Raw genomic sequence first — 26225 nt, 5'->3', positions numbered from 1 at the left:
CTTGGTCTGGTAAAGCTGCCGTTTACAATTTGCAACGACGAAATGCGTGGTGCAACAGTCTGCACTCTGAGTCACCACGCTCCTTGGTTAATTAACATACAGCCTGTTCATACGCACCAAAAAACAAACATGGCCTCTTGAGTTTCTGTGTTCACCAAGCTGAAGAACTGACCATGTCCCTCACGTCATAAAGGTCGCGTGTTGTGATTGTTCAGCAACCTTGATCGATATCTCATTGCGATCACCAGCAGAACATAAGCTGTTACCCGTGGCTGATTATTTTCTCTCGCATTTCATGTCAGACGGACAACCCGTCAGCGACGAAGTTTTTATCTGTCGGGAAGAGGTATACAGCGGAGAACTTGTGCGTTGAATGTATCCGTAATGACCGATAGGAAGAGGGGGATGCGCACGTGTCATAGATCTGCATGATTAGTAAATCGTTAACCGGTAGCGGCAAGATTCAGTTGCAGTCAAAAAAGAAGAGCTATATGAGGGTCAAGCGCCACGCGGTGGTGTGGTTTCCATATTTGTTTCATATAATTTCTGTATTTGTATACAAACTTATTGCCACAAGCAGATATGATTTGGTATATTTTGCCAGGACTGGTATGACCTTGTCTGCTTGGCGCTTTTCTCCAAGATTTCGTGCGCTAAAGAATTAGGATAAAATAAAACGATATTGTTGCATAGACACAACCTTCTTTTGTCTAGCATAAGCATTTGCAGTGACGTTTTTCGAGGCATTTATAAATGTACGAGATAGGATGAACACAAGGAAACCCTGCTCCATCGGGTGAACAGGGATTTCTGGACGACAGGCCTTTTACGGAGGAGAAGATCTTGGGCCCGTGGCCTCGTGCGTTTGCTATGTGCAGGACTACAAAGGCGCTGTTGCGTTTTTTGAGGTGCACTGGCCTGTATGACCGCCTGTGACGAAACTCAGCGATGAACGCTTGACTGTGTAAATGTGCAGGGTGTGAACTTCTCTCTTCCTTCTCCTCTTTCAATCCCTTTTCCCCTTCCCCAGTGCAGGGTAGCCTACCGGGCTCAGCCTGGTTAACCTCCCTGCCTTTCCCTTACGACTTTTCTCTCTCTCTCTCTCTCTCTGGATAGAGAGAGTTGTATGAGGTATTTTTTTACAGGCGATTCAACATTAAGGTGTCACGTCCTCTCGGCGTCACAATTAATTGCGGCACCATTGTACTTGTAGTGCAATGCAGCGGCCATTCCGGTAGACTGCAAGCATTTATGTGTCGCTTAAGTGCGTGTGAAAGACGTACTAAGGAAATTCACGGAGTGAAGACACTGCAGTCTTTCTTACTCTATCGTGAGACTTAGCTGTCGTAAATGTAGGACGAATTGCACCATGTACCGCCGAATGGCTCACAGTCACAAACCAACTGTTCCCAATCGTTAGTTTGTCATAAACCAAGACCAGTGCTACGCTGCTGTCTCGTCAGGACAAAAGCTCGCGCGCACACAAACGCAAACAAACTACCGACAAGGGAACCACGCAAAGCGGGTCTAAATTGGGCTTAGTTTCCGCACTACGTCTCCCGCGCACAACGCATATAGTCCACATAATGCTCGGCGCATTGAAGACCCGGCACTGCTTCGCAGGTAAACCCGTTCCCGACGACTCCCTGCCTCCCTCCCCTCCAACCTTCGTTCATCCCATCTTTCTTTTCTTCGGCCCATTATTTTCTTTCCCTTTCTTGTTTCTTTTGCTCCCATCATTGCAAGTTCGTGAACGACGAAACGTGAGCGACATGCACGTTTGTTCTCTTGCGGCAGCTCTTGTCCCATCGTTGCGATGTTGTCGTTCGTGCTTGTCCGCGCTGTCGAGCGGACCTATACGCAGAGCCGCCAGCAGCGGGCAGGCGGGCGGCGAAGCTGCGTCATACTTTTTTTTCCCCCTCCGTGTTGTCTCCAATCTGTTCTCTTTTTACGAGGCCACTAGGCATCCTTCTCATGCAATCTTCCCCTGCTGTGCCTTCTTTCCACTTTAGAGTCTGTTTCTTCTCACGACGCTAAAAAAAGGAGAAAGTGGTTTCGGCGACCAGGCCCGGATGGAGGACTGACTCGGTGCCCGAAAGACTGGCTCGCTCCAGGCATGACCTAGGATGCACTCGCTTCTATAGCCTAAAAGCGGCGTTTAGGGTCGTTTCCTTCTGGGCAGAACAGTACCAACTCTTTGTTGTTGCGGATCCCTTCCTCCGCCGTCATCGCCTTCGTTCGTCCTTGAACTCAGCTCCGTAGTCGTCGTTGTCGTCGCCCGTGCCCTCATTAAAACGCGGACTCTGAAGAAGACGTGCGTGCACTGCGAACAAATCAACCAACTATGCCGCCGGCGACAGGCAGTCCGATGATCTATGCCGCGGATATTCGGCACTGTAGCGCTACTATGCCGGCGTGCGTGTAAATGACGTGCCTCTAACCGGTCTCGGTTTTATACGGCGTGCCTGCTTGTTTGCGGTGGCTGGCGCGGTATCGGAGTCGTGCGATGTGGCTACACGACCTTGGGGTCACGCAGGCAGCGGTGGGCGTTCACGTGTTTGGGGGTAGTGGCTCGATTTGCGAGCTGGGCTTGATGTGTAGGAAGCTGACGATCGATATAGGTGTTCGGCACCGTAAATGACTAAACTAACATTTCGAGGCATCATAGAGTCTCATTAGAAGGAGCGATTGGGCATCACGTGCGATAAGGAGCAAGAACAAAAGTATATAGACACAGGTCCGTGTTGTATAGCTGGTAATCGTATATAGGCGTTTGATCGACATCGATGCTTGGTAATATTTAAGCTTGGGCGAGTTGACAGATTTTTCCAGAGGATACTGCAAAAACCATAAGACAACGCTGAAGAACGTACACGCACACAAAGCGCTAATGTGAAATTGGTTCTTAAACCATCCCTTGAAAAAAACGTCGATGTCAAGCATATAACGGCCCTGATTCTTGAAGCAAGCCTGACGTCAGATGTGGCTAGCAGTCTCTCGAACTAACACCTGGGTATTTAAATAAAAAAAAAGAATCCAGTGGGCGCCAAAGTAAAGGGAACCCAATTGTGGTCGAGTGCTTGACTAGTGACTGAGCTGTTTAAAAATGTGCGGTTTTAATAATGTTACCGCTGTTAGCGAACTTCTTCAATTATTAAATAGCGATTTTCATTCTTTTGTTTACTTTGATTAGTTTAATACTAACCGTGACAGGGCGTTTGACGGAACAAAACCCTCCACTTCGCCAATTAGATGCTTAACCAAGTTACCAGAATGAGGGGCTGACGCTATAGAGTGTCGTCGCTTGCGGCGCCGGCCTGATGAACTTTCCTGGTGATCTATCATGCAGAACCCATCTGACACAAACTGCATTCACGGAATGACCGAGCACTGAATGACCTTCTTTTCTGTTCACTACAGTAGCGACCGGAGCAAATGGCTGAGGCAAACCACGCATTATTACTCCGTATCCTTTCCGCAAGAAAGCAACAATGCGAATGAACTCGTCAGCTGGTTATGCGCATTGCATTGCTCAATCAGTTTAATTAGGTACTCGCGTGCTCTGGGCAGCGTCCGCACAATGCGCAGCTTTATTCCTCCGGCCCTTCGGGAAAACGATGAAGCTGTAGCCGCGGTTGTTTGCTCATTTTCTCCGCTCACGAAGAGAGGAACACCCTTTGTGCGACAACTTGAATGACCAGCCCGTCTGGTGATGCTGGAGAACTGGCCGTAATTCCCGCGCCTCTGTCATATCGCTCGGTACGTTCGGGCTTAAAGACGATCTGAGATGAACGGGCCATCGATTACAGTTGACGAAGGTTTCCGGGTCATTCACACAGGAACTTTACTGGCACTCGGTGTTCAGGTTGCGGAGTTGCGATTAATGGCTGACAATGAAAAAAAGGTCGCTGGTGTGACCACCAATGCAGAAAGGAATGAAGAGGTACCTGTGCCCATACAGATGGAATAATACCGTTTTCTTCGCAAGGCACACCTAAGAGAAAGACACCACGCTCATGCAGAAATGACAGAGTACTCACGCCTCTTGACAGGAAGGTATTGAAGCGGAGCTGTGTGTGGACCGAGAGCATTTGTCGGCACTGCCTCGACTCGGCGATGGCAAGAGGGTTAATTGCTGACCCGGCGCCATTACGACCGTTGCCCTACACGAAGCTGGAGCACGTCAGTGCCCCGGCTCTGGGCTCTCGGAGCATCAAGCCAGGCCAGGCGGTCCGCGCATGTTTGCGCTAGTTTTTCACCGACGGGATGGCTGAGTAGAAAGAGCCGCTTGAGAGGTAGTTGGCTCACGCTGACTTGATTAAAGCACCAGATAGTGTCATGAACACCGGGAAAAAAATTAAAAAAAAGAAACGAACACGACACGAAAGCAAGCGCGACACAATCCCCGTATCGTGTGTGCTTTCTTCGTGACGGTCGTGTCCCGTTCTGCGGCTTAAAACAAGTCGGACGAGCTGGGTCACCTACACTTCAGGGTTTGTCAGACGCTAACGTCACGACCATCCGAAGCCGCTGCTGGTATGAAGTACGACACGCGTAACCTTTAGCTAACTTTCGCGCTGAACTTGAACGCAACCAACGGAGTTGATAATTGCAACTCGCAATATATATATATATATATATATATATATATATATATATATATATATATATATTTAGGCAGCTACAGTTCCTCTTATTGTCGTCCTTTATTTATAAAGTAACATTACGGGAGTACTGGTAATACACGAGTGGTTTAACCGAAGGGAATTAAATAGCAAGAAAAAGAAAACTGCTTACCGTTGCACTGTAACTATAGACTAAGAAAAACGAAGTTGTCGCGTTATGCGCGTTCTCGAGCACGGGGATTTGAGGCGGCCGCAGACATATCTTCGCTCGGTCGATTGAGCAAAGAGGATTACCATCATATCCGTTACTGTTATACTGTCGTGTCAGTTTACTAACAGGAGACACTTGCGCAAGGTTAGGCTCGTTGGCCGATTAGCGCAATGGCCTGCGTGGAGATATTTCCGGACGGGGATTTCCTTGTACAGAGCAGGCGAAGGCAACTGTCGAGTCGACGTTCTAGACAACTTTGCGTCCGAACCGAGCTGCGCTTTACTCAACAAAAAGAAAAGTATAAAAACGAAGAGCGCCTCGGTTGTAGCGGCGCGCGCATGATAAAAGAAAGCGGCGGTGATCCGCTAGGAAGACATAGACGCTTCCTCGTCGATGCTTTATAAATGGGAAGCGGAAACTGTGACCGAGGAACGGAGCCTGTCTGATGGCGAAGTGGGCTTACACACACAAGAGACACAAGCGCTCGCTCGAGCGACGCTTTTCGAGCCGGGAAAATTGTTTTTCCGGCAACGACGTTTGCTTGTTTTCTCGAGTAACGGCAGTATTAGAGCTTTCCTAAAGAGAAAGGTCGACGGGTTGCTTTGTACATGCCCTCCCCCTCCGCCCCCTTCCGCCAGCCATTTTTTTTCGTTTGACAGGTCTCTCAGAAGAATAAGCATAAGACTACATCAGTATTGGGAAATATCGTGCAAGTAAGAACCACAGCTTTCTACATCAATAGGAATGTTACTGAATAGCTTACGCGTCTTTACTTAAGTTTGTGCGGGAAGAAATATTAGCGTTCTTAGGGCCACGCCGGCTGCTTCTTTGTTTTAAGCAACGCGAAACACTTCGTGTTCACGTGACACAACACGATGACTTGGCAAGTATTCGCGTTACGTATATAGACGAACGCATGTGCTCAGGTGACCCCGCAAGCAGGGCGCACGTTTCGACGTAGTACATGGACCGGGTGATTTTTGCGCAGCTCGAAAGCACTTTCAAGCGATAAGCACAGGTGGCATCATTAGAGGCACTAGGCAAACAGCTTTATATGAACAAGCAATTGTCACAAGAAGTAGGTCGCTAACTTTCGTAAATATCCTATACAGGCATTTTTTGTTGTATACAGGACTAAGCGATTACCGGAAGTTTCATATAGCAAAGGGAGACAAACTTACTTTTCGGCCCTCTCACATCTACCTAACCTCCCCCCGTCTTTTTTTTTTTACCTCCAAAAAGAAAGAAAGAAAGAAAGAAAGAAAGAAAGAAAGAAGAAAGAAAGAAAGAAAGAAAGAAAGAAAGAAAGAAAGAAAGAAAGAAAGAAAGAAAGAAAGAAAGAGAAACTACTATGGGCAACAGTAACGCTTTATATCGATGCGATTTCATTTTGAGGAGCCACTGTACTATAACAAGTTTAGTGATAAAAACTTAATCACCTTGTGATTAGAAAATGTTATACGTTGCCGAGAATGAATAAATCTGACGACTAGCTCAGAAGCATGGAGCGTATAATGAGGCGGAGTTATGAAGGCCGTTCGGATTGTCTTCGGCATTTATGCAGCGACGTCCTTGCATTTAATTTCCTGTTCTTGCATTTAATTTTGTCAATAGGCACTTATCACCACTGACTGTAAAATTCACGAGCCGATTATCGTATACGAGCATATAACCGAACGAGCATAACGGCGTATACTTTCATGATGACCCCTACCTGCCACGGTAGCTTAGTGGCTAAGGCGTTGGGCTGCTGAACTCGAGGTCGCGGGTTCGAGCATGGCCGCTGCGGCCACGTTTTGATCGAAGCGAAATGCAAAAAAAAAAAAAAAGCCCATCTCGTGCGCTTAGACTTGCGTGCACGTGTTAAAGACCCCCCAGGCGCCTCAATTTAATACGGAGTCCCCCACTACGGCGTGCCTCATAATCAGATCGTGGCTTTGGCGCGTAAAACCCCCGAATTAAATTTTTAATAGTGACCCGCTCGATGACTGTCATCTTAGTGGTTGTGAACATAAACTATCTTGGCGCTAATGTTTGTTTACTGTACCGATACCAAAGAAAAATAAACAGAAATAATGGCAGGGGGGGAGCAGGTAGATTGTAAGAGAAGGAGTGTGAATTGTAATGCCTTGTGCAACAGCAGTTCACAATAAAAACACAACACCAATTACAGAAAGCTGCTGAGTAACTTTCGCCTCCAAGAAATTCCTTGTCTTGTCCGGTATCCGCGATGCGACCTGAATTGTTAATCGCAGTGCGCGTTCACACGTGAGAGGCTCTTACTTTGAACGCAGCATGCCGCTGCTGCAAAGTCAATGCACCGCATTCCGAGGGTTTCACGTGACGACGTCGGAGTTACGTAACCAAGAAAAATGCACTTCAAACGTGCGTCCACCCTCAAGTCCACGTCGCCTTGCGACGGCCTACTTGTAGCTTCCCGCGCACAAGTAATGACCGATTTGAGCCAGCGACGATTAACAAGTCTTCTTCGACAAGCCTGATCGCTTGTTGTGGTGGATGCTTTTCTTTAGTTTCCCTACGTGTCGTATAAATGTGTAGGTCGTCGTATGCACGGGACCAGCCTTCAAATCTGTCATCGCAGGCGCAGCCAGTGTTAATGGGCTCTGAAGTAACCCGTCAATTTGGCGTTGACACGCAGTGTAGTCATTTGACTGCCACTGCTGTCTGGAATCTGGTAATAAGACGCGAACAAAAGGTGTGAATATTTGTCTCGTAATTGCTTGTGTCACACAACGTCTCCGAGTTAATTTTTTTTTCATTTGGGGGAGGGGGGGGGGGGTCTTATCAGTTGTTAGTTATATGAGTGTTGCTTCGCAGGTCGTAAACAGAACAAAGTAAAACAGAACAAAGCGCGCTGGAATACAAAAATCGTGTAATTTTGCTGAAGTTCTTGAAGACCCCCCTAGGTGACTTAGCGGCTTTGGCGTTGCACGGCTAAGCATGAGATCGCAGGATTAAAATCCGGGTCACGGCGACCGCATTTCGATGGGGACGAAACGCAAAAACACCCGTGTATCGTGCATGGTGTGCACGTTAAAGAACTCCAGGTGATCGAAATTAATCTGGAGTCCCTCACTACGGCGTGCCTCAAAATCAGATCGTGGTTCTGGTCCAGAATTTAATTTTAATTCAAGGTCTTGAATTGTACAAATTGGTAGGTGCATAAGGTACCCATGAAATCGTAGCTTTTAGAAATCTTGAAGAGCTGATAAGTTGAAAAATTCTTCAGAGAACTATTCAGACAGCTCACTTTTTTTTTACAATTTTATAAGAGGAAAGAAAGGTGTATTATGAATGATACGAGACTAGACTGACACTGTGAAGTTGTACGTGCTCGTGCACCTGACGATATGCACGGAACCGCTGATAAGCGACACGGACACTACAGTGACACTGTTCTGATTGATAACTCTGAACGTGATGAAACACTCCCATGTGCGTCTTCGCGTGGATGGCTCGAATGATAAGGTTCTCTTTTAGAGCGCTGTTTTGATCGGGTGTAAAAATAAGAGTAGAAGTTCATCTAACAGGCAGTTTGCTTTTTGCCCTCTTTTTTTCTACGTAGCGTGACGAACAGTCATGAGAGCAACGCTAACCGCCACTCTGAGCACTGCATTAAACAGACAACAACAAAAAATGAGCGTTTGCCATTAGGATTGCTTCTCGGGTATTTGGATGTGCCAGGAAGTCATTACGAAACGCCGATAAGTACTAATTGTTCTTACGAAACTTGGCCTGCCTGCCGGAGCACTGAAGCCTGTTTTACCCACTGACGTATTGTGAATGCGGAAGTACTTTGTTCGTACGCACGTTCGACGCGTTAGCACTGATTTTCGCTTTTTATTCGTTATGTTGGATGATGCGCTTTTTTCGTCGGCTTCGCGTGCGCAGTTTAGGCTTTTAGAGTAATGAAGCTAGCTGCACCGAAGGGATATGTTTCTTCCGAAAATGAGCGGAATGGCGTACGCTTCGGGCCGAAGGTGTTTGGGTGTTGTTTAGTCATTGTTGAGGCTCTTCCAGTTGTTTAAATATTCGTCTTAGACAGACGTGACCAAAATTTGCGAGTCGACTTCCTTGGTTTCATTTTTATTCCCCGGCGATTTCGTGCTAGCCAGCAATCATTCGCTCAGTGGTTTTGGTGTTTTGCTGCTGAGCACGGAGGTCATGGGATTGATTACCGGCGGGCGCATTCCGATGGCAACGAAATACAAAACGCTCGTGTTCTTAGATTACTTAGGTTTAGGTGCACGGTAAATAAAATCATGTGGTCGTAAATTATTCCGGTGCCCTCCACTGCGGCGTCCCTCATAATCTAGTTCCGACACATGAAAGCGCATAAGTTGATTTTTGACCAACCGTCGGTTCAATTACCCATCAATCGGTTATCAAGCGACCGGTTCTGTGTATGTCTGCGCGACAAGACACGCATCTGTATTTCTTTCGTCGCATAAGGGCAAATTGTATAGACATTCTACGTACAGCCTTCGTCAAAAAGAACAGAGCCCTCACAAGGATCAGTGTTGCTGAATTCTCATTGTTTCGCGAGGCGCCCGTGCAACTCCTTACAGTATAAAGCTCTGGAGGATGAACACGAGGAGTCGGTTCCCCTCAGCAGAGGTTTTCAGCAGTGCCATTGTCACAGGTGGCCGACCAAGACGATTCATAAGTAGCCCCGTAGCAGTGGCTTCGTTTCTTCTGACAAAGGCTGCACGTGCCTGTTTAGATTGAAGGTATGCTAAGGGCCTTCGTTCACGTCGTGCCCGAGGGGTCGGCGCGTGTCTAGCACTGTCTCCGGTCTTCTGGCAAAACGCCAATGCTCACCTCAAGAATGCGATTCTCCCCGCACTGTTCAACAAACACTGCCGTCAATCGACATGAATTCTTGCTTCCGCTTGACAGAGCGCGTTTGTGCTTGTTGCTTAACAAGAAAAATATTAAATAGCCCAGATAAAAAGGCGCGTTCTTGACGTGTTCCTCCAAGGCGTGTCTCGAGTGCGGGTTCGTAAGGGTCAGTTAATTCTGTCCCACAAAATGATTGATTGCCGCACACCCACTGTGTGCACAGGCGGGTATGGGGGCGTCGTGTTCGCTGCCAGACAAAGCCCTACGCAATCGCGCGCGCTGATCCAGTCTTTATTCTCGCTAGACAGCGGTAAAAAAATGCTCGAGGAACGTCTCTGTAATTACGGGTTTGTCGTAATTGAACGAGGCCAATGGTGGCGTCCGTTCCGCTCGTCTTTAGGATCGAGAAAGCTCGGAGTTGCGTGTCAGGAGACCAGTATGTGACGGAAGCCAGAACACCGATGTCGGCCACTTCCTCCCTGCTTAACGATGTTTGCAAAGCAGCGTAAAAGTTCGAGCTGACAATATTCGATGAATATTTCTGGCCTCCTTGATATTTTGCCTGCAGCATTTTTTTTTTCGCGCGACGCCACTAAGTGGGCCAAAACAAAACAAGCGTCTGACATTGCTTACCTCTGCCACAAACAATGCATTCTAATACAACGTGGACCGAATTCACAAAGCTTTTCGTTCATAAGTGCTGTACGCCATTGCTCGGGTAACTTCTCTAATATTATGCCAAACATCATGATAGGCTAGCTACCACTATTACTAAGAGTGTTAGCGTAAAAATGTCTTTTTTTTATTGAATACCAGGATTGGGCACTTATTCACTAAAGTGTTTCGCTAAATCATTTAGTTATTACGGATCCTTTCCCGTATACACAAAAAATTCTTACGCTTCGTAAAATTACGGTTCGTGAGTCACCAAAGATAGCCGGTCAATATCAGCGAAGATAGCCGGCAAATAGCACTTACGAACAGGAAGTTCTGTTAATTCAGTCTGTCCAAGTCCCTGAGTTCTGTTAACGGTATTGCTGCTCTAATAATCTTCAGTGCCAATTCCTGCAGCCCTTCTTTTTTCATAATGATTATAATAAAAGTGCTGGCAAGCTGAAGTGGTACCAGCTACTTAATGTTGTATAATAGTAGTGAACGTAAAATGCCTAAATAAAGTGGGAGTGATTTAGCAAAAGAGCTTCAAGTGGTGGGGTTCGTCGAGAATTCAGCACCCAAACAATCCGCACAAGAAAATTACAAGGACTATAAGATACTACAATTAAGCGCACACAAAACACACCATCAAGGACGCGCAAGTAGCGCAACATGGTGATTCAAATAGGGTCAAGTACGAAGATTTACCAAAAGATCACACGATTCCATTTGCCCCAAAAACATCAGCAAGAGAAATTTGCTAGTTTCTGAAGAGAACATCATAATCACGACCACTTTTATTTTTGTAACATCAGCAAGACAGATTTGCTAGTTTCTGAAGAGAACATCATAATCACGACCACTTTTATTTTTTAACACACATTTCTAGCATAATCCCAAGGTTGCGTAGCCAGCCGTCTAATGCATATATAACGTAATTTACCGCTTTAGTAAGAAACTTTATTTTCTCACCATCTCACCTGGAATAGCATGCCGAATCAGTCTCTGTAGGCTAACCACTCCAGATACTATTATTTTTTTTCTCTTTCTCTAGTAAGGAATCTGGCGGACATTTTTATTTGCGCTACCACAGAAGTACAAGTTCCAACGCGGGAATCTGTGCAATGTAGAGAATAAATTGATGGTCATTATCACTCGCTATATGGCAAAATATACATTTACGTGCAACCTTGAGCGGGTAAAGCAGATGCGAGAAGGCAGGTGCTGGTTTTATTTAGTATTGTTGATTGTAAGGCGCTTTTTATATTCGGTTGGCCATGCGAAATCGTAAGCAGGGTCACATTTTGTTACGATCTATTTCATTTTTCATTCTTCTAGTCCTTCGTAATGGGCTCGGACTCCGCCGTACCGTCGTTATTGCTGGGATCATTACTGGACACGATGAACGATAAAAACTAAATAAAAATCGAACGAGAAATAAAATCGTTCGTTACAAAACGTCGTCCCATATCATTTGTCTTCAGAAAACAAGGAAGTTCGAAGGAAGGCGATATAAAACACGACGATAACCATTTAATCGCTCTTCGCATCGAAACGGCCTCTTTGCGTTTCAAGCCAACGAGATGGCGATTCGCTGTCGCCAATGTGCTCTATTTTGCCGGATAAAGTTGCGACTGTTACGGTTGGCTGTGAACGGGTAACGCCTCCTTCGTGCTTACAGTGTTCAGCACTGTGCAGTCAGGAATGTCGATTACAAACTAGCTTCCCCATCTTCAGATCGCTTATAGTGTTGGGTTTCTCTTTGATGATGTGCACACATTCGGCTTAGCTAAACAATCTAGCACGACCCGGCGTCCTGGAAATATTCCGTTGGTTTGGCGTGGTAGGACGCGGGCCTCCTCCTTATTCTGGACTCTTCAGCGCACAGTATATAAGGCCGCACACTGGAGAGGTCATGAATCCGATCACACCGCGCGGGTCAGCTAAGAGAGAGAGAGAGAGAGTGACACTCGTTCGCGCGAGCCAGCTAAGCTGCAACGAACAAGCGCGTCGTGATGCAATGCCCGCATGCCTGATAAACACGTCGTCCTCGTAGCCTGGGAATATCGAGTTACGGGCCCGACAAGGGAGAGGGTTGGTCGGTCGGTCAGGGCGAGTGGAGCCGCTCTATAGACGGGAGATTGTTGTGCACAGAGTGATGTGCCGCGAACGAATCCGCGTGCGACAGGCTCGTGACGATGTGACCCCCGAGGCTTGACCCCTTCGCCTTTGTTTCCTCGTGGCCGGATCGTCCACAGCGCCTGCACTCGAGCGACCCGGATGGACAGTGCGTGTTTCGGAGGTGCGCGCGCTGCCGGCCAGCGGTGTCCGGTCCGTTCGTTGCGTCAGCGGAGGATATGCACTCCGTTCGTCGTGACCATTGTTTTGCTCTTGTCAGCTCGTGGCAGAGCGCGCGCTAAATGTGAGTCGTGTTTTCCTCTCCTTCCGCAGAGCGCGCCCGCTGCGTAATTTGCGAGCAGCTGCGCATGCTATTCGGGGATTATGTAGGAAGCAGGTGGCGCGGCGACACCCGCCGCTGTTTTTTCTTTTCTTTTTTTTTTTTTTTTTTTTGCTGGTGCTGACCGCGTCGAGTTTTGGGCCGGACTCTTGTCATTCTGTCAGGCGTTCCAGCTGTGCGAAACTGTTCTTTATTTTCTTACTGTCTGCCCCGCCGGCGAGTGTGAAGGGTGAGTTATTTATAGGGAGCACATTTTATGTTGACGTTTTGCTGTCTCTTATACAGACCTCGGCCCGTATTCGCAAAGCTTTTCCGATTCGTTAGTAATCTTTGCCACTGGCCAACCGTCTTCGCTAATAATATGTGTTGGGATTGGTTGGAATTTGCTTTTACGAACAAATTTGCTTTTACGACCACAAAGCTATTGAGACTGTCGTTACTAAGTGACAATGAGTGATGCAATAAAGTCTTTACCACAAGTTTTCTTACCACGACGTTTACAGCTCCCCTGCTCATCCACCTTCGCGGGACGAAATGGCCTGGATTTTTTTTTAATACGGACACCCGTCGTCGTACAGTAATTCCGAGTATAAAAGCTTTGTATATTTATCTTATATAGTATCCACGTGGTGGGAGCTTCGCATACAGTAATCTCCTTTTATATAGGGTAATAATTTTTATATGATAACCCTTAAACGAGTTACCTATAGACCACTATATAAATACATTAACATGAACACCAACACCAATCCCACCTAACTATACGAGAGTGCAAGGTAATGTCATTTCGATACTACTTACATTGCTAATTAACTAGGTCATTGGTGCAGTGCCCCTGCAGTGCTCGTCCAATACGAGCCCGGAAACTTGCGCACGAAATATGCATTACTTCTCTCACAAAGACAGGAGATGCTGTGAACCTCTTCTGCACAAGTCCAGCGTAGAGTCAACTGAAGTGCTACGCGTAGACGCCGCCATTTCAAGTGGTAAACGAACACCAATTTTTAATCGCAACCTGAACTATAGTTCGGGGAGCGCACGGACATCGAATGGAGCTGTCAATTTGTCCTTGAATTCTGACCTGGAAAATTTGCAGAGTTTTAGGCGTGCAGGCGCAGAAATGTGTTACAGTTTACTGTGACATGTTTTGCGTTTCAACTTAGGCCGATATCGATGCATCATATCCGAAGGTGACAAAGACGAGCGTCAATTGAGCAGCGGCAAGTGGTTATGAGGACGCAGGACTTTCTATGATTTTCCTTTGCCTCTATAAAACTTATAGACACGCTTCAAAAGAAAAATAATTGAAAGTGTTCCGCCATGGGCTTGTCGGCTGTCCACTGTCCAGTCGATGTGTAACGCTTCTATACAGAAGTTCTATATAAACGCTCTAAGACTCAGCGGGTACCTATGGACCATCTGCAGACATCCTGTAAGATTATAACTTTTAGAACTCTAACCCCTCCTCCCTCCCTCCCCTCTTTCAAAGTATAGTAGCAGAGCAATTATAAAGAAATTCTTGAGCCCTGAAGTCGTCATTTGATGGCATGTCTGTGGTGACGATTCTAATAGTTGCAAGAATTTGCTTTTCTTCCTGCGTTATACTTCCGAGAATCAATAAAGAAAATAGAATAAAACAATAAAGAGAAAAGGATATCTGCAATATTAGAAAATCGCAAGGTTGTAGGGCTGACGTGCCTTCATGCACGTGCTAAAAAGATCGGTCTTTCACTTACGAAGTTCCTCGTCGCTGCGTAGTGGGATTCAGGGAGGCAAGTTAACCACATAAATTTAATATCTATCTCGAAATAGAGAACTTATCTTAATGTAAATGCCATTGAGCTAATCTTTCCCCACTGTTTCCTGCGAAGCGGAAAAAAAGTAGAAACGGAAGAAAAAGAAAAGTAAAAAAAGAAAAAAACAAGAAATGAAGAACGTGGAACAGTGCCATGCACTGCCACGCGTTCGGCGACCGCGAAGAGAATTCGCTGCCGCCGAGGCGCGTGCCACATGCAACCCTGCAGGGCTTCCTTGCAAGGCGGCTCATGCGGTGTGTCTTTCCTTTCTACTCTTTTCAAGTTCGCGCGGCGAATTCCGCATGTGCCCCGCACTTCCTACACACTCAAGGGCCGAGGAGGCGCACACACACACACATCCAAGCCTTCCTGTTACAATTCTCGACATTTGCCGCTCCGAGAGAGTTAGCCGGCTCGTTCTTCGTGTTCACCTTCCCCTCACCTTCTTTCTCTTTATTCTCCCATTTCCTTTCTTCCCGCTTTATGATTTCTTTTTGTTGCCGGCGAATATCAAGCGTAGCGCACGTGAGAAGAATGCATGAGTGGCTAAAGAAGAAGAACATAATAAGAAGAGACACAAACTCGAGCGAAGGAAAGCAGCTGGAAGAGAACAGCGGAGTTCGTGAAAACGAGAAGCTCCGAGCGCCCAAAAAGTATGAGGTGAAGGACACTCGGCTGCCGGGCCCACGCTCGCTCGCTCATCGCGCGCACCGTGTGTACAGAAAACAAGGGAGTCGCCGTCGGCGGGAAAGAGAGATCTTTGAAAGAAGTAAAGATATCTGGCTTCGCGCACGCTCTTAATCTGACGACTTTCTCTTTTACGCGGAGACGCTGTGGTTGGATTTCACGGATAATCACCGGTGCGAGAGTCCGCGCGCGCCAGGCGAGCGAGCGAGAGAGACGGACCGACACGGTAGCAGCGCAGCTGTGCAGGCTGCACACGCATGGATGCAAGCGGCAGAGGCGGGTTCGCGCGGCGTTTTTTGCGGTGATGGGAAACGAAGAGAAAGCGAGAAGAGGGTTAAAGGGGGAGGAGGGGCCGTTGACCGCTCGTAAGCGTTCGTTATACACGGGAGGGCGCGGGAAACGCGGATTGCCGCACGCAGCATACACCGTGACCGCTGCCGCGCTGAACCACTTTCCATTTCCGCGATGTTTGGCATCTCTTTTCGCGGCTGCCGGTGCTGAACCACTGTGTGCACGGTGAGAAGAACGTGCTCGCACGAACCGAACCTTAATAACAATGAGTATGCGTATACCCTAGTTGTGCATCGGTCGACACGCCAAAGACCATCGTTGGCGATCGGTGTATGTACTCTGACCAAGAACCGTGCAGCGCCGGGAACGCCGTTAGAGGTGGCGTCAGTCAATCGGGCACCAGGGAAAGGATGTTCGACCTCCCTCAGCACGTTGTATCTTTTGGTCGAAACGGAAAAGATGATGCGACTGAAGAGAGGATGCGACACTATCGACAATTCGGCGTAAGAAACGACGCTGAACACTTGCGCGAAGAGCGCTGACTAAGGATTCTAGTAGCCGCTAGAAATGTGAGCATGGCTTGATTGCTGTGCAGTAAAGAATGCTGACGTCCACCGTCAACTACTAGCTTAGCGTCGTGGCAGGGAAAGGAAAATGACGGATTTACATGCACCAAAGACGATGCATTTGAGGATAAAAAGTAAAGTAAGGGAGCGTCGGAAAAAAAAGAACAAGAATTTTGAATAATTGCCCAGCTGCAAAGCTCCTCACTTTAAGGCGTCATGTGGAGTTCACTCAGAAATTTCAGCTTCTTCCCCCTTGTCATACTGGACACCCACAAACTCACCTAAATGCACACAGTTCCACATTCGAAGAACTATGATTCAATACTGACTTCAAATTCATTTGGATTCGTCTCTGAAACTTCATCAAAATTCTATAGTGTTTTCGTTTAAGACATCATTGAGTGAGAAGTTACTGAGGACGGCAAACTTGCATTCATGCAGAAGTGATAGACTTGCGCGTCGCCGCTTGCCCAACGCTGCGTGTATTTAGTGAAACGGCGGTACTACACCGACCAGTGTTGCGGTCCGCGCGAGGTGATTGCGGTACACACGTCACGCCTCTGTGTGTACGGCGGATCTCACCTGCGTGGCTCGTGAAGAGGAAGCGATGCTCGCCGAAGTAAGAAGCACAGTCGATAATTGAATGAACCCGCAACAACACGGAACGTGTTTTGATGAGAACCAAATACCGGTGCCATAGCTTTTGTTTCGAGAAGCGTAGTTAACTGCTACGCGGGGCAGAAGAGAAAGAAAGGAAGCCGGAAGCGGCGGCGGTTCCCACGCATTGGGAGCGTTGAATGATGGGATGGGCCCGCCGGTTATAACTGTTATACAGAGCGTCAAAGCGTTTTCATTTCGTAACTAGTAATGCGTACTGCCTCTGGAGGGACGCGCTCGTGCGCAACTTCTTCTTCGGGTCAAAGAGGTGATATTCTACTAGGCGCCTTCGTGCCTTTGCGATAGTTACGCTAGCAGTTTGTCGAAAGCAGTAGTACGCATTGCGCAAATAAGTAATTTGATGCACGATAGTGCGACGTTCGAGCAGTTTATGTTATGGTTCAGCATTTTGATAACAGCGAAGCACGGCGGATGACACAAGCTCCTGCGTGCCGTCTGTTGCACCGTTACTACAATGTTGAGTAATTTCAGGGAGATTCAGAAATTAAGAAGGTCTCAAAGGTAGCTGCAGTAGTTCTTACTGCAATAAATAGTGATTCTAAAGATAAGCAGGGAGTGTTCGGGGCGCGGATATTGCATTGAAACAGCACGTCTATTTACCGGAATACCACAAAGATAATCGTCCCAACGAAAAAAAAAAAAAAGGTTCCTGCTGTCTAAAAGCTTTGTGTTGACCAATTACGCCCTTCCTCCATAAATTAAAAAAAGGAAATAAACCAACGAAATCCACAAAACAGAAGAACACGAAGGAAAGAATGAATAGAAAGTCAGAATATATTTCATTGAGTTGGTATATCTTGCACGCCTATACCGAGTGTTCAAAATTAAGCTTTACGGAAGTTTTAAAATCGCCTGTGGCAGGTAGCATAATTATATTATCGTTGAGCTGGGTTATTCCAAGAGGCGGACGTTAGTGGCACGAGAAATGGAAACACATATTTAGGTAATTAACAAAAATTGACTAATGAACTTCTTAGATAATTACTTTACGCCAGATATAGCAATTTAAAAATTGCAGCCGGTGAGTTTGCAAGACGCATTCACTTGAAATGAATTTCCAGGATGACACCAATTTCAAGCTATTATTTCCCAAAGTGTAGGGCGAAATACCTAGGTGTTCCAGTTACTTTTGTGCTTCAATGTATAAAACAGCATTTTGGTAAAAAAGTAAGTGGAACAGTGCATTTTTACGACTAGTTCGATGGCGCATATCTCCAAATTGGTGTAATTCTGTAAATTCACTCTAAGTGGTTATGCCTTACAAGCTCACCGGCTACAATTCGTAAATTGCAATATATATCGTAAAGTAATTAACTAAGAAGTTTATGCGTGAATTTTCATTAATTAGTTGAAGATGCCTTTCAATTTCTCGCGCTACTAGTGTCCGCCTTATCGAATGACCCAGCTCAATGTTAATAATTATGCTACTTGCCAAAGGCGATTTTTTAAAATTCTGTAAAGCATAAAAATGAACACCATGTATATCTCTCTCTTTCTGCGTGGGTCAGAATTGAGAACTTCGTAATCCTATAACTGGTTCTTGATCTCTACCGCCAATATACTATGTTTTTTTTTCTCATTCGCATCCCCTCTGTTGCACTAGCAGACAAAATACTATATGCGGTAACCTTAATTACAGCATTAGGACGAGTGGCATCTCTTGTCCTTGATTTTTTAGATACGAAGTAAAAACAAAGCCCTTATGACGCGAGGAAGGAAGAAAGCAAAAAGCGAGATGTTTCAAACTAAGACTGCGTTCCAGGTAAAAACAAACACACAAACTAATATTAAGCTTTGCATTATCGTGATTATGTGAAGAAACGGGCACGCCACAGAAGCATATTTGTTGATTTCCTTAATATCGCTCCTTCGACGAACATCATCTGCAACTTCATATATCAACATGATCTATAGTTCCCGACCTGAGACATGTGGCTCATATTTCGAAAAGAAAATAAAAAGATGACCTGCCAAGGCTTTTTGCCAAGTTACCATATTATCCTGCACAAGAAACTGCAGATTTCCAAACGTTAAATTTGGTTCTTGTATTGTGTTCTGGTGCGAAAAGTTTTAGGCTGTATAAGTGTTTTGTGTTTTGGTCGTCCAAATACGCATTAATTTTTTTTTCGCATTTCATACTCCCATTACTGCCACTTCTGTTGTACTCGGGTCTGTATAATAAGCGATAATTTACGGTAACCTGTTGTAAGAACTTGTAAGCGAAACTGAAACAAACATGAACGAAGATACCAAGGATACGCACTAACGTACGTCGTTATATGTTCCACCATTGACGTATTATACGGTCGCTGTCTTTTTTTCATTTATTTATTCTATAACTTTATTTACTTTATTATATGAGAAATTAAATTTCTCATATAAGCTAGTGCCTATGTCAAATTCACGATCATCGAGAACTGGAGGCAAGTTGTTTAATTTAAAATAACACCCATTTTAAAAAGATGACTGCAGTTTCCTGCCGATTATCACGCTTCATAGCACTTCAGCTGCGGTCATCAGGTAACCACAAACAGGACAACACAGATATCCTTGAAAAGCGTGCGTTTGGTCACATCTTGAAAATATTTTACCGATGACACAACACTACCTTATGTGCTGGGGTGGTTAAAATACTGTGGGAATACATATTTAACGGTATTATTCATGATTGCTGCTGAGTGTTTTGCATTCTTGACATATTTACATAGGTGTATATTTTATCTACTCATATGTCATGTAGCCTGAAGGGATCGTGGGCATTTAACGCGTTTAATGTAATACCGTCGTGTGCATAACAGTAATCAAATTTCGCTCTACCTTTTTTCCATGACATTATCCAAAGCTGACGACCCCGTACACACGTACTTGACGGATCATTTAGGCTAGACGATAAGCTTAATTGGTGCAGGTAGAGAAACACAAAGCAGTCGGATAATTAAACGTTCATTACGACGCTTTTAGTGACATTCGGCAGGTTATGCGCGAACTACTTAAAAGACTCATGAAAGAAAAAGAGAGAAACTAAGCGATGAAGGGCAGATAGGTTAATCAGATGAACTGCTAAAAACTACAAAGCTTCGTTCTAGAATCGAGCGGACTATTTGTCATACTTAAAAGACTCCGCAGAAGGCAAGATGCAGTGAAGGCAGAGTAAAAGCGGTGCCCTTTTAATAAAGTAATTGACTCAGTATGTGGACATGACGGCTGTACATATTTTACCATTATGTTGCGATACCAGCGTACATATGAAGTACTACGAAACGCCACTTTTCTTTCTCAGTTATAGTGCGGTAACAACAGCGACCAACTGCAAACTCACGTGCAGCGAGTTCTCAGAGAGGGCAGGATGGGGTTATTGTATGCTGTCGCAAGAAACATTTGTAGACCACGGGGTTAGCGGAGAGAGGGGTACGCTCTTCCTATTACAATCGTTTGTTTGGTACATGTTAAAGGGCAATCTTGCAGCCGAATGCATTGCCGACACAGTACGTAAGAACAGAAACAACGCCGGTAGCTTGACCCTACATCTCTACGCACGCTGCGTGCGTTCGTACAACGAAAGAACGAAAGAAGCACGATGTTCCTTTACAGGGCACGTAATAACGCTACGGAACGCAATACACGTGGTGCTTACGGACAATAGTAAATACGAGCTGGGACTAAGTTCACGCCACTTTGCTACCATCCGGTCCACGCGGAAACAACGAGGGCAAACGAGTAGCAAAAGCATCTCTCGAATCGCTGCGGCGATCGAGCGCTGAAAGTCTTATGACGAACTGCGTGACCAGCTTGCACGATATCATCGCGAACTCTCAGCCCTGTCCGAGATGCGTGCTCAAATCTTCTTCTCGAGGGTGCTGCATCTTATAGCAGCCACCTCAAAGCAGCGCACGCTTCGAAACAAGGCGCTGGTTCTCACGAGAGGTCATCAATCATGACAGGTCGCAGCGACGACGAGCGGAAAACGGAAATGAACCACTACGATAACTGCTTCCCATAATCTTTTTTTTTTCGTTATACATTTGATAGCGTACTTTTAGACGTGTATGTATGAAGTTACACACATGCGCTGTTTTAAATTATAGTTTCAATGCGTTTTTTTAAGTGATACCTCTGTGGGTTGAATTCAATTGCTGATATGATACAGTTCCGGCTAACAATTTTTGAAAGCACACTGCCTTTTGCTCACTTAGGACTTCGATGCCTGGTGTCTTAAGTAAAGATACAGGAGCACACGACAGTGCGCGTGACAAGGCGCCAATTCCTTTTTTCCCCTTTTCTATGACATCGAACGGCACTTATTACCCGCCGTGTCTCTGCAGGGGCACACGGCCGAAGGAGGGCTTCCTTTTGGAACTAGTAACCTGGTAAACTAGACCTGAATTAGCTTCAACACCTGCCACCACCCGAAACCTGCCCTTTCATATCTTCCGATTACCCGGCGTATAGCACGAAAGTAATGCCGAGGAGCACGCTTCCACGTCCATAAAAACGATAACCACGTATTCCAGACGCACACAACCGGCGGGTGTCTTGAGAAGAGCACCGCTTTATAGCGACGTCGAAACCGGCACGGTAATCGGAAGAAGCAGAGACACCGGGCTTCCAACGTGCGCGCGCGCGTGTGCGCGGCTCGCCGAAGAAGGGGCAGGGTTGCCGAGCCGCTGGCCGACCAGGAGCAGCGAGCCACCGGGACAGCGGCCCGCAGGCACGAACATCATCACCGGCGGGAGAAGCGTCAGTAGCAGCAGCATTTCGAGATCGCGCGTGCGCCAAGCGTGGTCGCTTGTCGCTTGCCTACCTCGGACGATATCCGCCTTCATGACGACGCGGTAGCCCTTGACGACGGCCCACTGTCCGGCGCAGGAGCCGGCAAGGAGCAGCGAGACCACGAGCAGGACAAGTCGTTCGCACCACATGGTCATTCCTCGTTGACGTCTGCTGGCCAGACTGACTGGGCGACCGAGACATCCGCGCCGTTTAACCGCTTTCCCTTTCGACTGGCGAAGCGGCAAGAGGGCCCGTTCCAGTTCTTCGCCCACCCCCCTCGGCTTTCCCCTCGCCCGCAGGAAGACGAAGGAAGACGCGCCGAGGCTGTTCTCACCTGGACCCAGCGCCACTCTCGCTTGCGGCGCCGCCGATGTCGCTCTACCCACATCACGGCTGCTGCTGCCGCCACCGGTGCTGCCGGCCGAATTGCTGCAGCGGCCGAACGTTGGCGGCTACCTGCTGCGCCTTAATGCGGCGTTCATACAACACTTTTTCAATGAAGAACTCGTCGCTGCGATGGACCGTGGCAAATTGGGTGGTTCGCGGGGCCCGTTGGTAGCTCAATCTGCCTGTTCGGGGCTTGTAAGATCTGGGGAAGCACTGCCATGTTCCTCGAAATAAGTGTTCAAGGTAGTGGTGTTGCAAGGTCCTGGCGAATTTAGCGTTGCGGTTTCGTTCTTGGAATTTATTCCCCCGTAGTTCACCTGAGAGTCGCTGCTACCCGAGAAATCCGTTATTTCCTGGAGGCGCAGCCATAATAAAACTTACATGGCCCACGTCTCATCTGGAGGCTCCCCTTGCGGGCGACCCCGGTCATAGTGATGTGCGAAATGTGGAATTTTTGAGCACATTAGTTGGTCGCTTATGAAACCGCGGCGTTGTTTAACGTAAGGCGACATCTCCAAGTGTTGACAACAGTCTCGTGACAACTCAGGTCTCATTTTTGCAACCATTTCTGTTAACGTGGTTTCCTTCTTTCCGCGTTTCCTTCGCCACCACGGCTTACAAAGACACATTTAAACGCAATGATGAGCGTTGAAGTGACATAGTTTCCTCTTGCCTGGGAACAACCGGCCAACGGCTGTCAACGCTGATGTCCAGACGCATCTTATTTCCGCATCCCTGCGCCCATAGTGAGCCGTATCTGTACGGAGAAGCTAGATCTATTGTCATCCCTTCTACCATGTACTTTTTTTCTGAGCGCCGATTTCAGGCTTCAGTGATTGCTCTACGGTGTTGCGCAGAGCATATGCGCGAGGGCCACCCGTAGAGCCGGTGGCTGTTTGCAGATTTTTTATAACCCTTTCAGTCACGACATATTCGATCGAAAGCGCCTTTTATATCTCTTGGGTTCGGACCGTTGCTATTTATAATTGCCGCCCTTCTAGGAAATAAATGGCAGTCCTAAGTTGCAGCGGCTGACTTCTATGTATGAACATAGTTTGGGCATCAGTGCCACAACTCTTGAAGCTAACCGAATAAAGACCTCTGTCGTTGCTGTCAAGCGGGTGACAATTGTTGCGAGGTCAAGGTCAGGATTATGTCGCCACTGGAGGAGCGATGAAAATAGCGCAATATTCAATATACTTAGACCATATTTTTGCGATGTCTGGACGCTTGCTGCGCTGAAATCCAAACGCATAATATTTTGGCTGCCAATGAGTCACGATTTCTGAATGAACTGCTCGAACACGCTGTAGTCCATAGAGCTGTTGCAGGTTGACTGCTTGCTTGATGGCAGTAATCATCCTACAACCTACAACTTACAGGCACTCCACTTCAATTTACCATCCATTTTAAATGAATTTCCTGAACTAACAACTGCTACACACCGGCAGCTATGTCAGTTCTTCGCATCAATGTTGTAAACAGCTGTCACATATTAATCTTTGGAATGGCGTGCATGTGTCTTGTTTGCGTGGTTTTTTGCCTATCCTGTACTTATTGCATATTTGTTTTGGTCTTGTCATCGTTGCGCGATGTCGGTTATCAGTGCTATGTTTTTTGTGAAACCTGTTAAATTAACAGGATTTTATTTTGATTTTTTGGCAGTCAAAAGTTCTTATGCGATTATGTTTATCCTGTATTAAACATTTGATACTAATCCTACTTTAACTGTGTATGTTAACTTCAAGTGATCCTTACGTAAACTTTGTATACTGTACGTTTGAAGATATGTTACAATTGTGATCCTATATGCATATATGTGCTGTGCACGTTGTATGCTGCCGATGTAAGGGTCTTCAGGGACTCAGTCAAGCTGCCTAGAGCAGCTTTTAGCCCTGAAGACCATCCAGAATTTTCTGGTGAAATAAACTTTGATTTGATTGATTGAAAAGCAAGATGCTGTATATCAAGGGCACCCCCTGGTAGTAGTGACCAGCGGATGTCTCACAGTTTTATGCATATACGCAAAAAAAACAAAAAGAAATACCAGCCACAAAAAAAGAATACGCAGACCCGAGTTCATAAATGCTCAATTCTATAAAGTAACTGATAGCTATGCTAACGAGAGTGATGAGGTTATTCAAATTATGTGAACCAGGTGCAACTAATGCGTAGTACGCGCGATGTCACATGATTCCCAAGTCGCGTGTGCCCATGCTCGTCGCAGGCACACGAATCTTATTTTCGGCATAGTTTCAGTATTGGCGAGACCGCGCTGTAATTCCGGCTGAAATGCTGTCTGTGCCGTCTGTGGGCCCAATTAAAGAGGACACTCTGTGGTACGTATTTCGGGACGTTGTAATATGGGGCGGGGCGTGACGTGGACGCTCCGACGCCGTACAGTGACATTCCGAAAATACGCCCTAAATACGTTTCTTGTGTTTGTCGTTTCAGGCTCATATAAATGTGCACACATTCACGACCCACTTGCGCGTACCACCGGCAGAAATAAAAAGAACTAACTAGTAACATGCGAAATCCAAACACATTACCGCTGTCCTGAATACGCAGACGCTGGGCCTGTGATTTGCCCAGGCATTCTAAAGCACTCCGAAAATCACTGGCCAGGAGTGGCAGACATGGCGTATATACCGATCAACCCCACAGCACACTGATGTGCAATTTCTGTGTTGCGAATCGGTTATCATAATTTTTATTACCATCTTCAACAGCTTGCTATAGCGCTATCCACCACATGGTAAATATCTCTAATTAAAAGCGGTATCTAATTTTACCTCTATATAGCTTGAGTTCAATTGATTCTATATGCTGAGAAATTCTCTTTCCGTTGGTATCCACTTCGTTACTTTAACCGGCAGCCGGTGATCTGTTCTACGCATTGCATAACCTACCTGCAGCTTCTTCTCCCTAATCTTCTCCCTAATCACAGCTGGAATATCAGCCACCCGTGTCTTCCCTTTAACATATACCACTGTCTTCCTATCTCGGAATTTAAGCTTTCCACAAACCTAAGCCTTCGATAACGATTATAGTCGCTCATGGTAATGCGGCCTTTCTTACTTTTGTGCGCCGTTGTCCAATCGAAGCACATGTAACGACATATATGTGTAGTTATAACATATGACTACAGCATTAATTTTAGAGCACCATCTTTTATTCAAGCGACTTGAACTCCAAATTAACTGCAGCCCACGGCTCCTGCACCCAGGGTGTGCTGTTATGCGTCATAAGTTATGGCACATCCTGGGCTGTGTCCTGCTTGCAATGACGCCGTTGTATTCTTGTCACCAAATCATAGGTGCACAAACAAACCTCCTTCCACGGCGGCACGCGCATTGGCAGTTCTTCCGTTGGCACTGTCCGAGCGTCGAAATACGTCTAATTATCTCATTCTAGGACTCTAATTAGACTTTCGTCTCGGTGGAACCGCGTGTAGACGGGCTTGTTTTAGCCTTGCTGCTGCGTTAAAAATAACTGTATACGCGTTTAATTGCGAAACGCTTTTACAGACGTTCTTACCTCGTCCGCGCACCCTGTCCTCTCTCACCCAGAGAAGCATGGAATATTTGCAAGCATACGCGGCAGCGCACCGTCGTAATGTCGTCTTGCAGCAGAGGAAAGATGTCGTTTATATTTTCTGTGGCTGCAAGACGCAGCGATAGCACGGTCTCAGTTCTCACAGTTTGGCAGCACCGTTAGGTATACGGAAGGACCACGCTTCTATTAACGCGTGAGCGTTTCGCACACATGCAAATACTCTGTGACCCATGTTCTGGGAGGTTGTCGGCTACGGAAGACGCAGAAGGTTGTGTCAAAAGCATTCAGTATAAGTAACACTCATAGTGGGTACATTGCTAGTCTTTGTGAGAGAGGGAGAAATGCTATATTACACTTCGTTTCGCGATAACTTGGCGCTGGAGTGGGAGCATATAAGTGGCATCGGTCAACCAGGCGCAACAGCACGACGTATGTTAAGTCGCAAGCACACTCGTATATAGGCTTAGTTGAGAGCTACAGAGCGATAACCGGAGCAGAGTGCTTTGTTCCTCATTTTTTTTATGCGCTTCAGTACAGACGAACTTATGCGACGATATGCCTTCTTGATCATAGAGCAGCGATTTCGTTGCGCGGTGTCCGGGTGATGTGCCTGATATGTACGCATTCAACGCTTCCACAGAAAATTGAACTGTTTGTGACAAGGTTCTGGAGTAACTGGTA

The 26225-nt window shown here is 46.5% G+C and overlaps 1 protein-coding gene and 1 long non-coding RNA gene across 4 annotated transcripts in view; one reads left to right on the top strand and one right to left on the bottom strand.

Moving 5' to 3' along the window:
• Positions 1-22054, bottom strand: part of LOC125944726 (mucin-5AC-like) — a 194264-nt gene extending 172210 nt beyond the window's left edge. For both annotated transcript variants that reach the window (XR_007466400.1, XM_049665786.1), the window contains exon 1: positions 21631-22054. Coding sequence is in view for 1 of the 2 variants with exons in the window: in XM_049665786.1 (XP_049521743.1) it covers positions 21631-21754 (124 nt within the window). In the remaining variant the exon portion in view is untranslated. The remainder of the gene's footprint in view (positions 1-21630) is intronic.
• LOC125944727 (uncharacterized) overlaps positions 1-26225 on the top strand; it is a 90336-nt gene that overhangs the window by 6882 nt on the left and 57229 nt on the right. The gene's annotated exons all lie outside the window — the stretch shown is intronic.

The sequence above is a fragment of the Dermacentor silvarum genome, chromosome 4, assembly GCF_013339745.2.
Source record: "Dermacentor silvarum isolate Dsil-2018 chromosome 4, BIME_Dsil_1.4, whole genome shotgun sequence".
Lineage (NCBI taxonomy): Eukaryota > Metazoa > Arthropoda > Arachnida > Ixodida > Ixodidae > Dermacentor > Dermacentor silvarum.
Note: the sequence above shows the minus strand (reverse complement) of the source record. Positions and strands in the feature narration are given on the sequence as shown.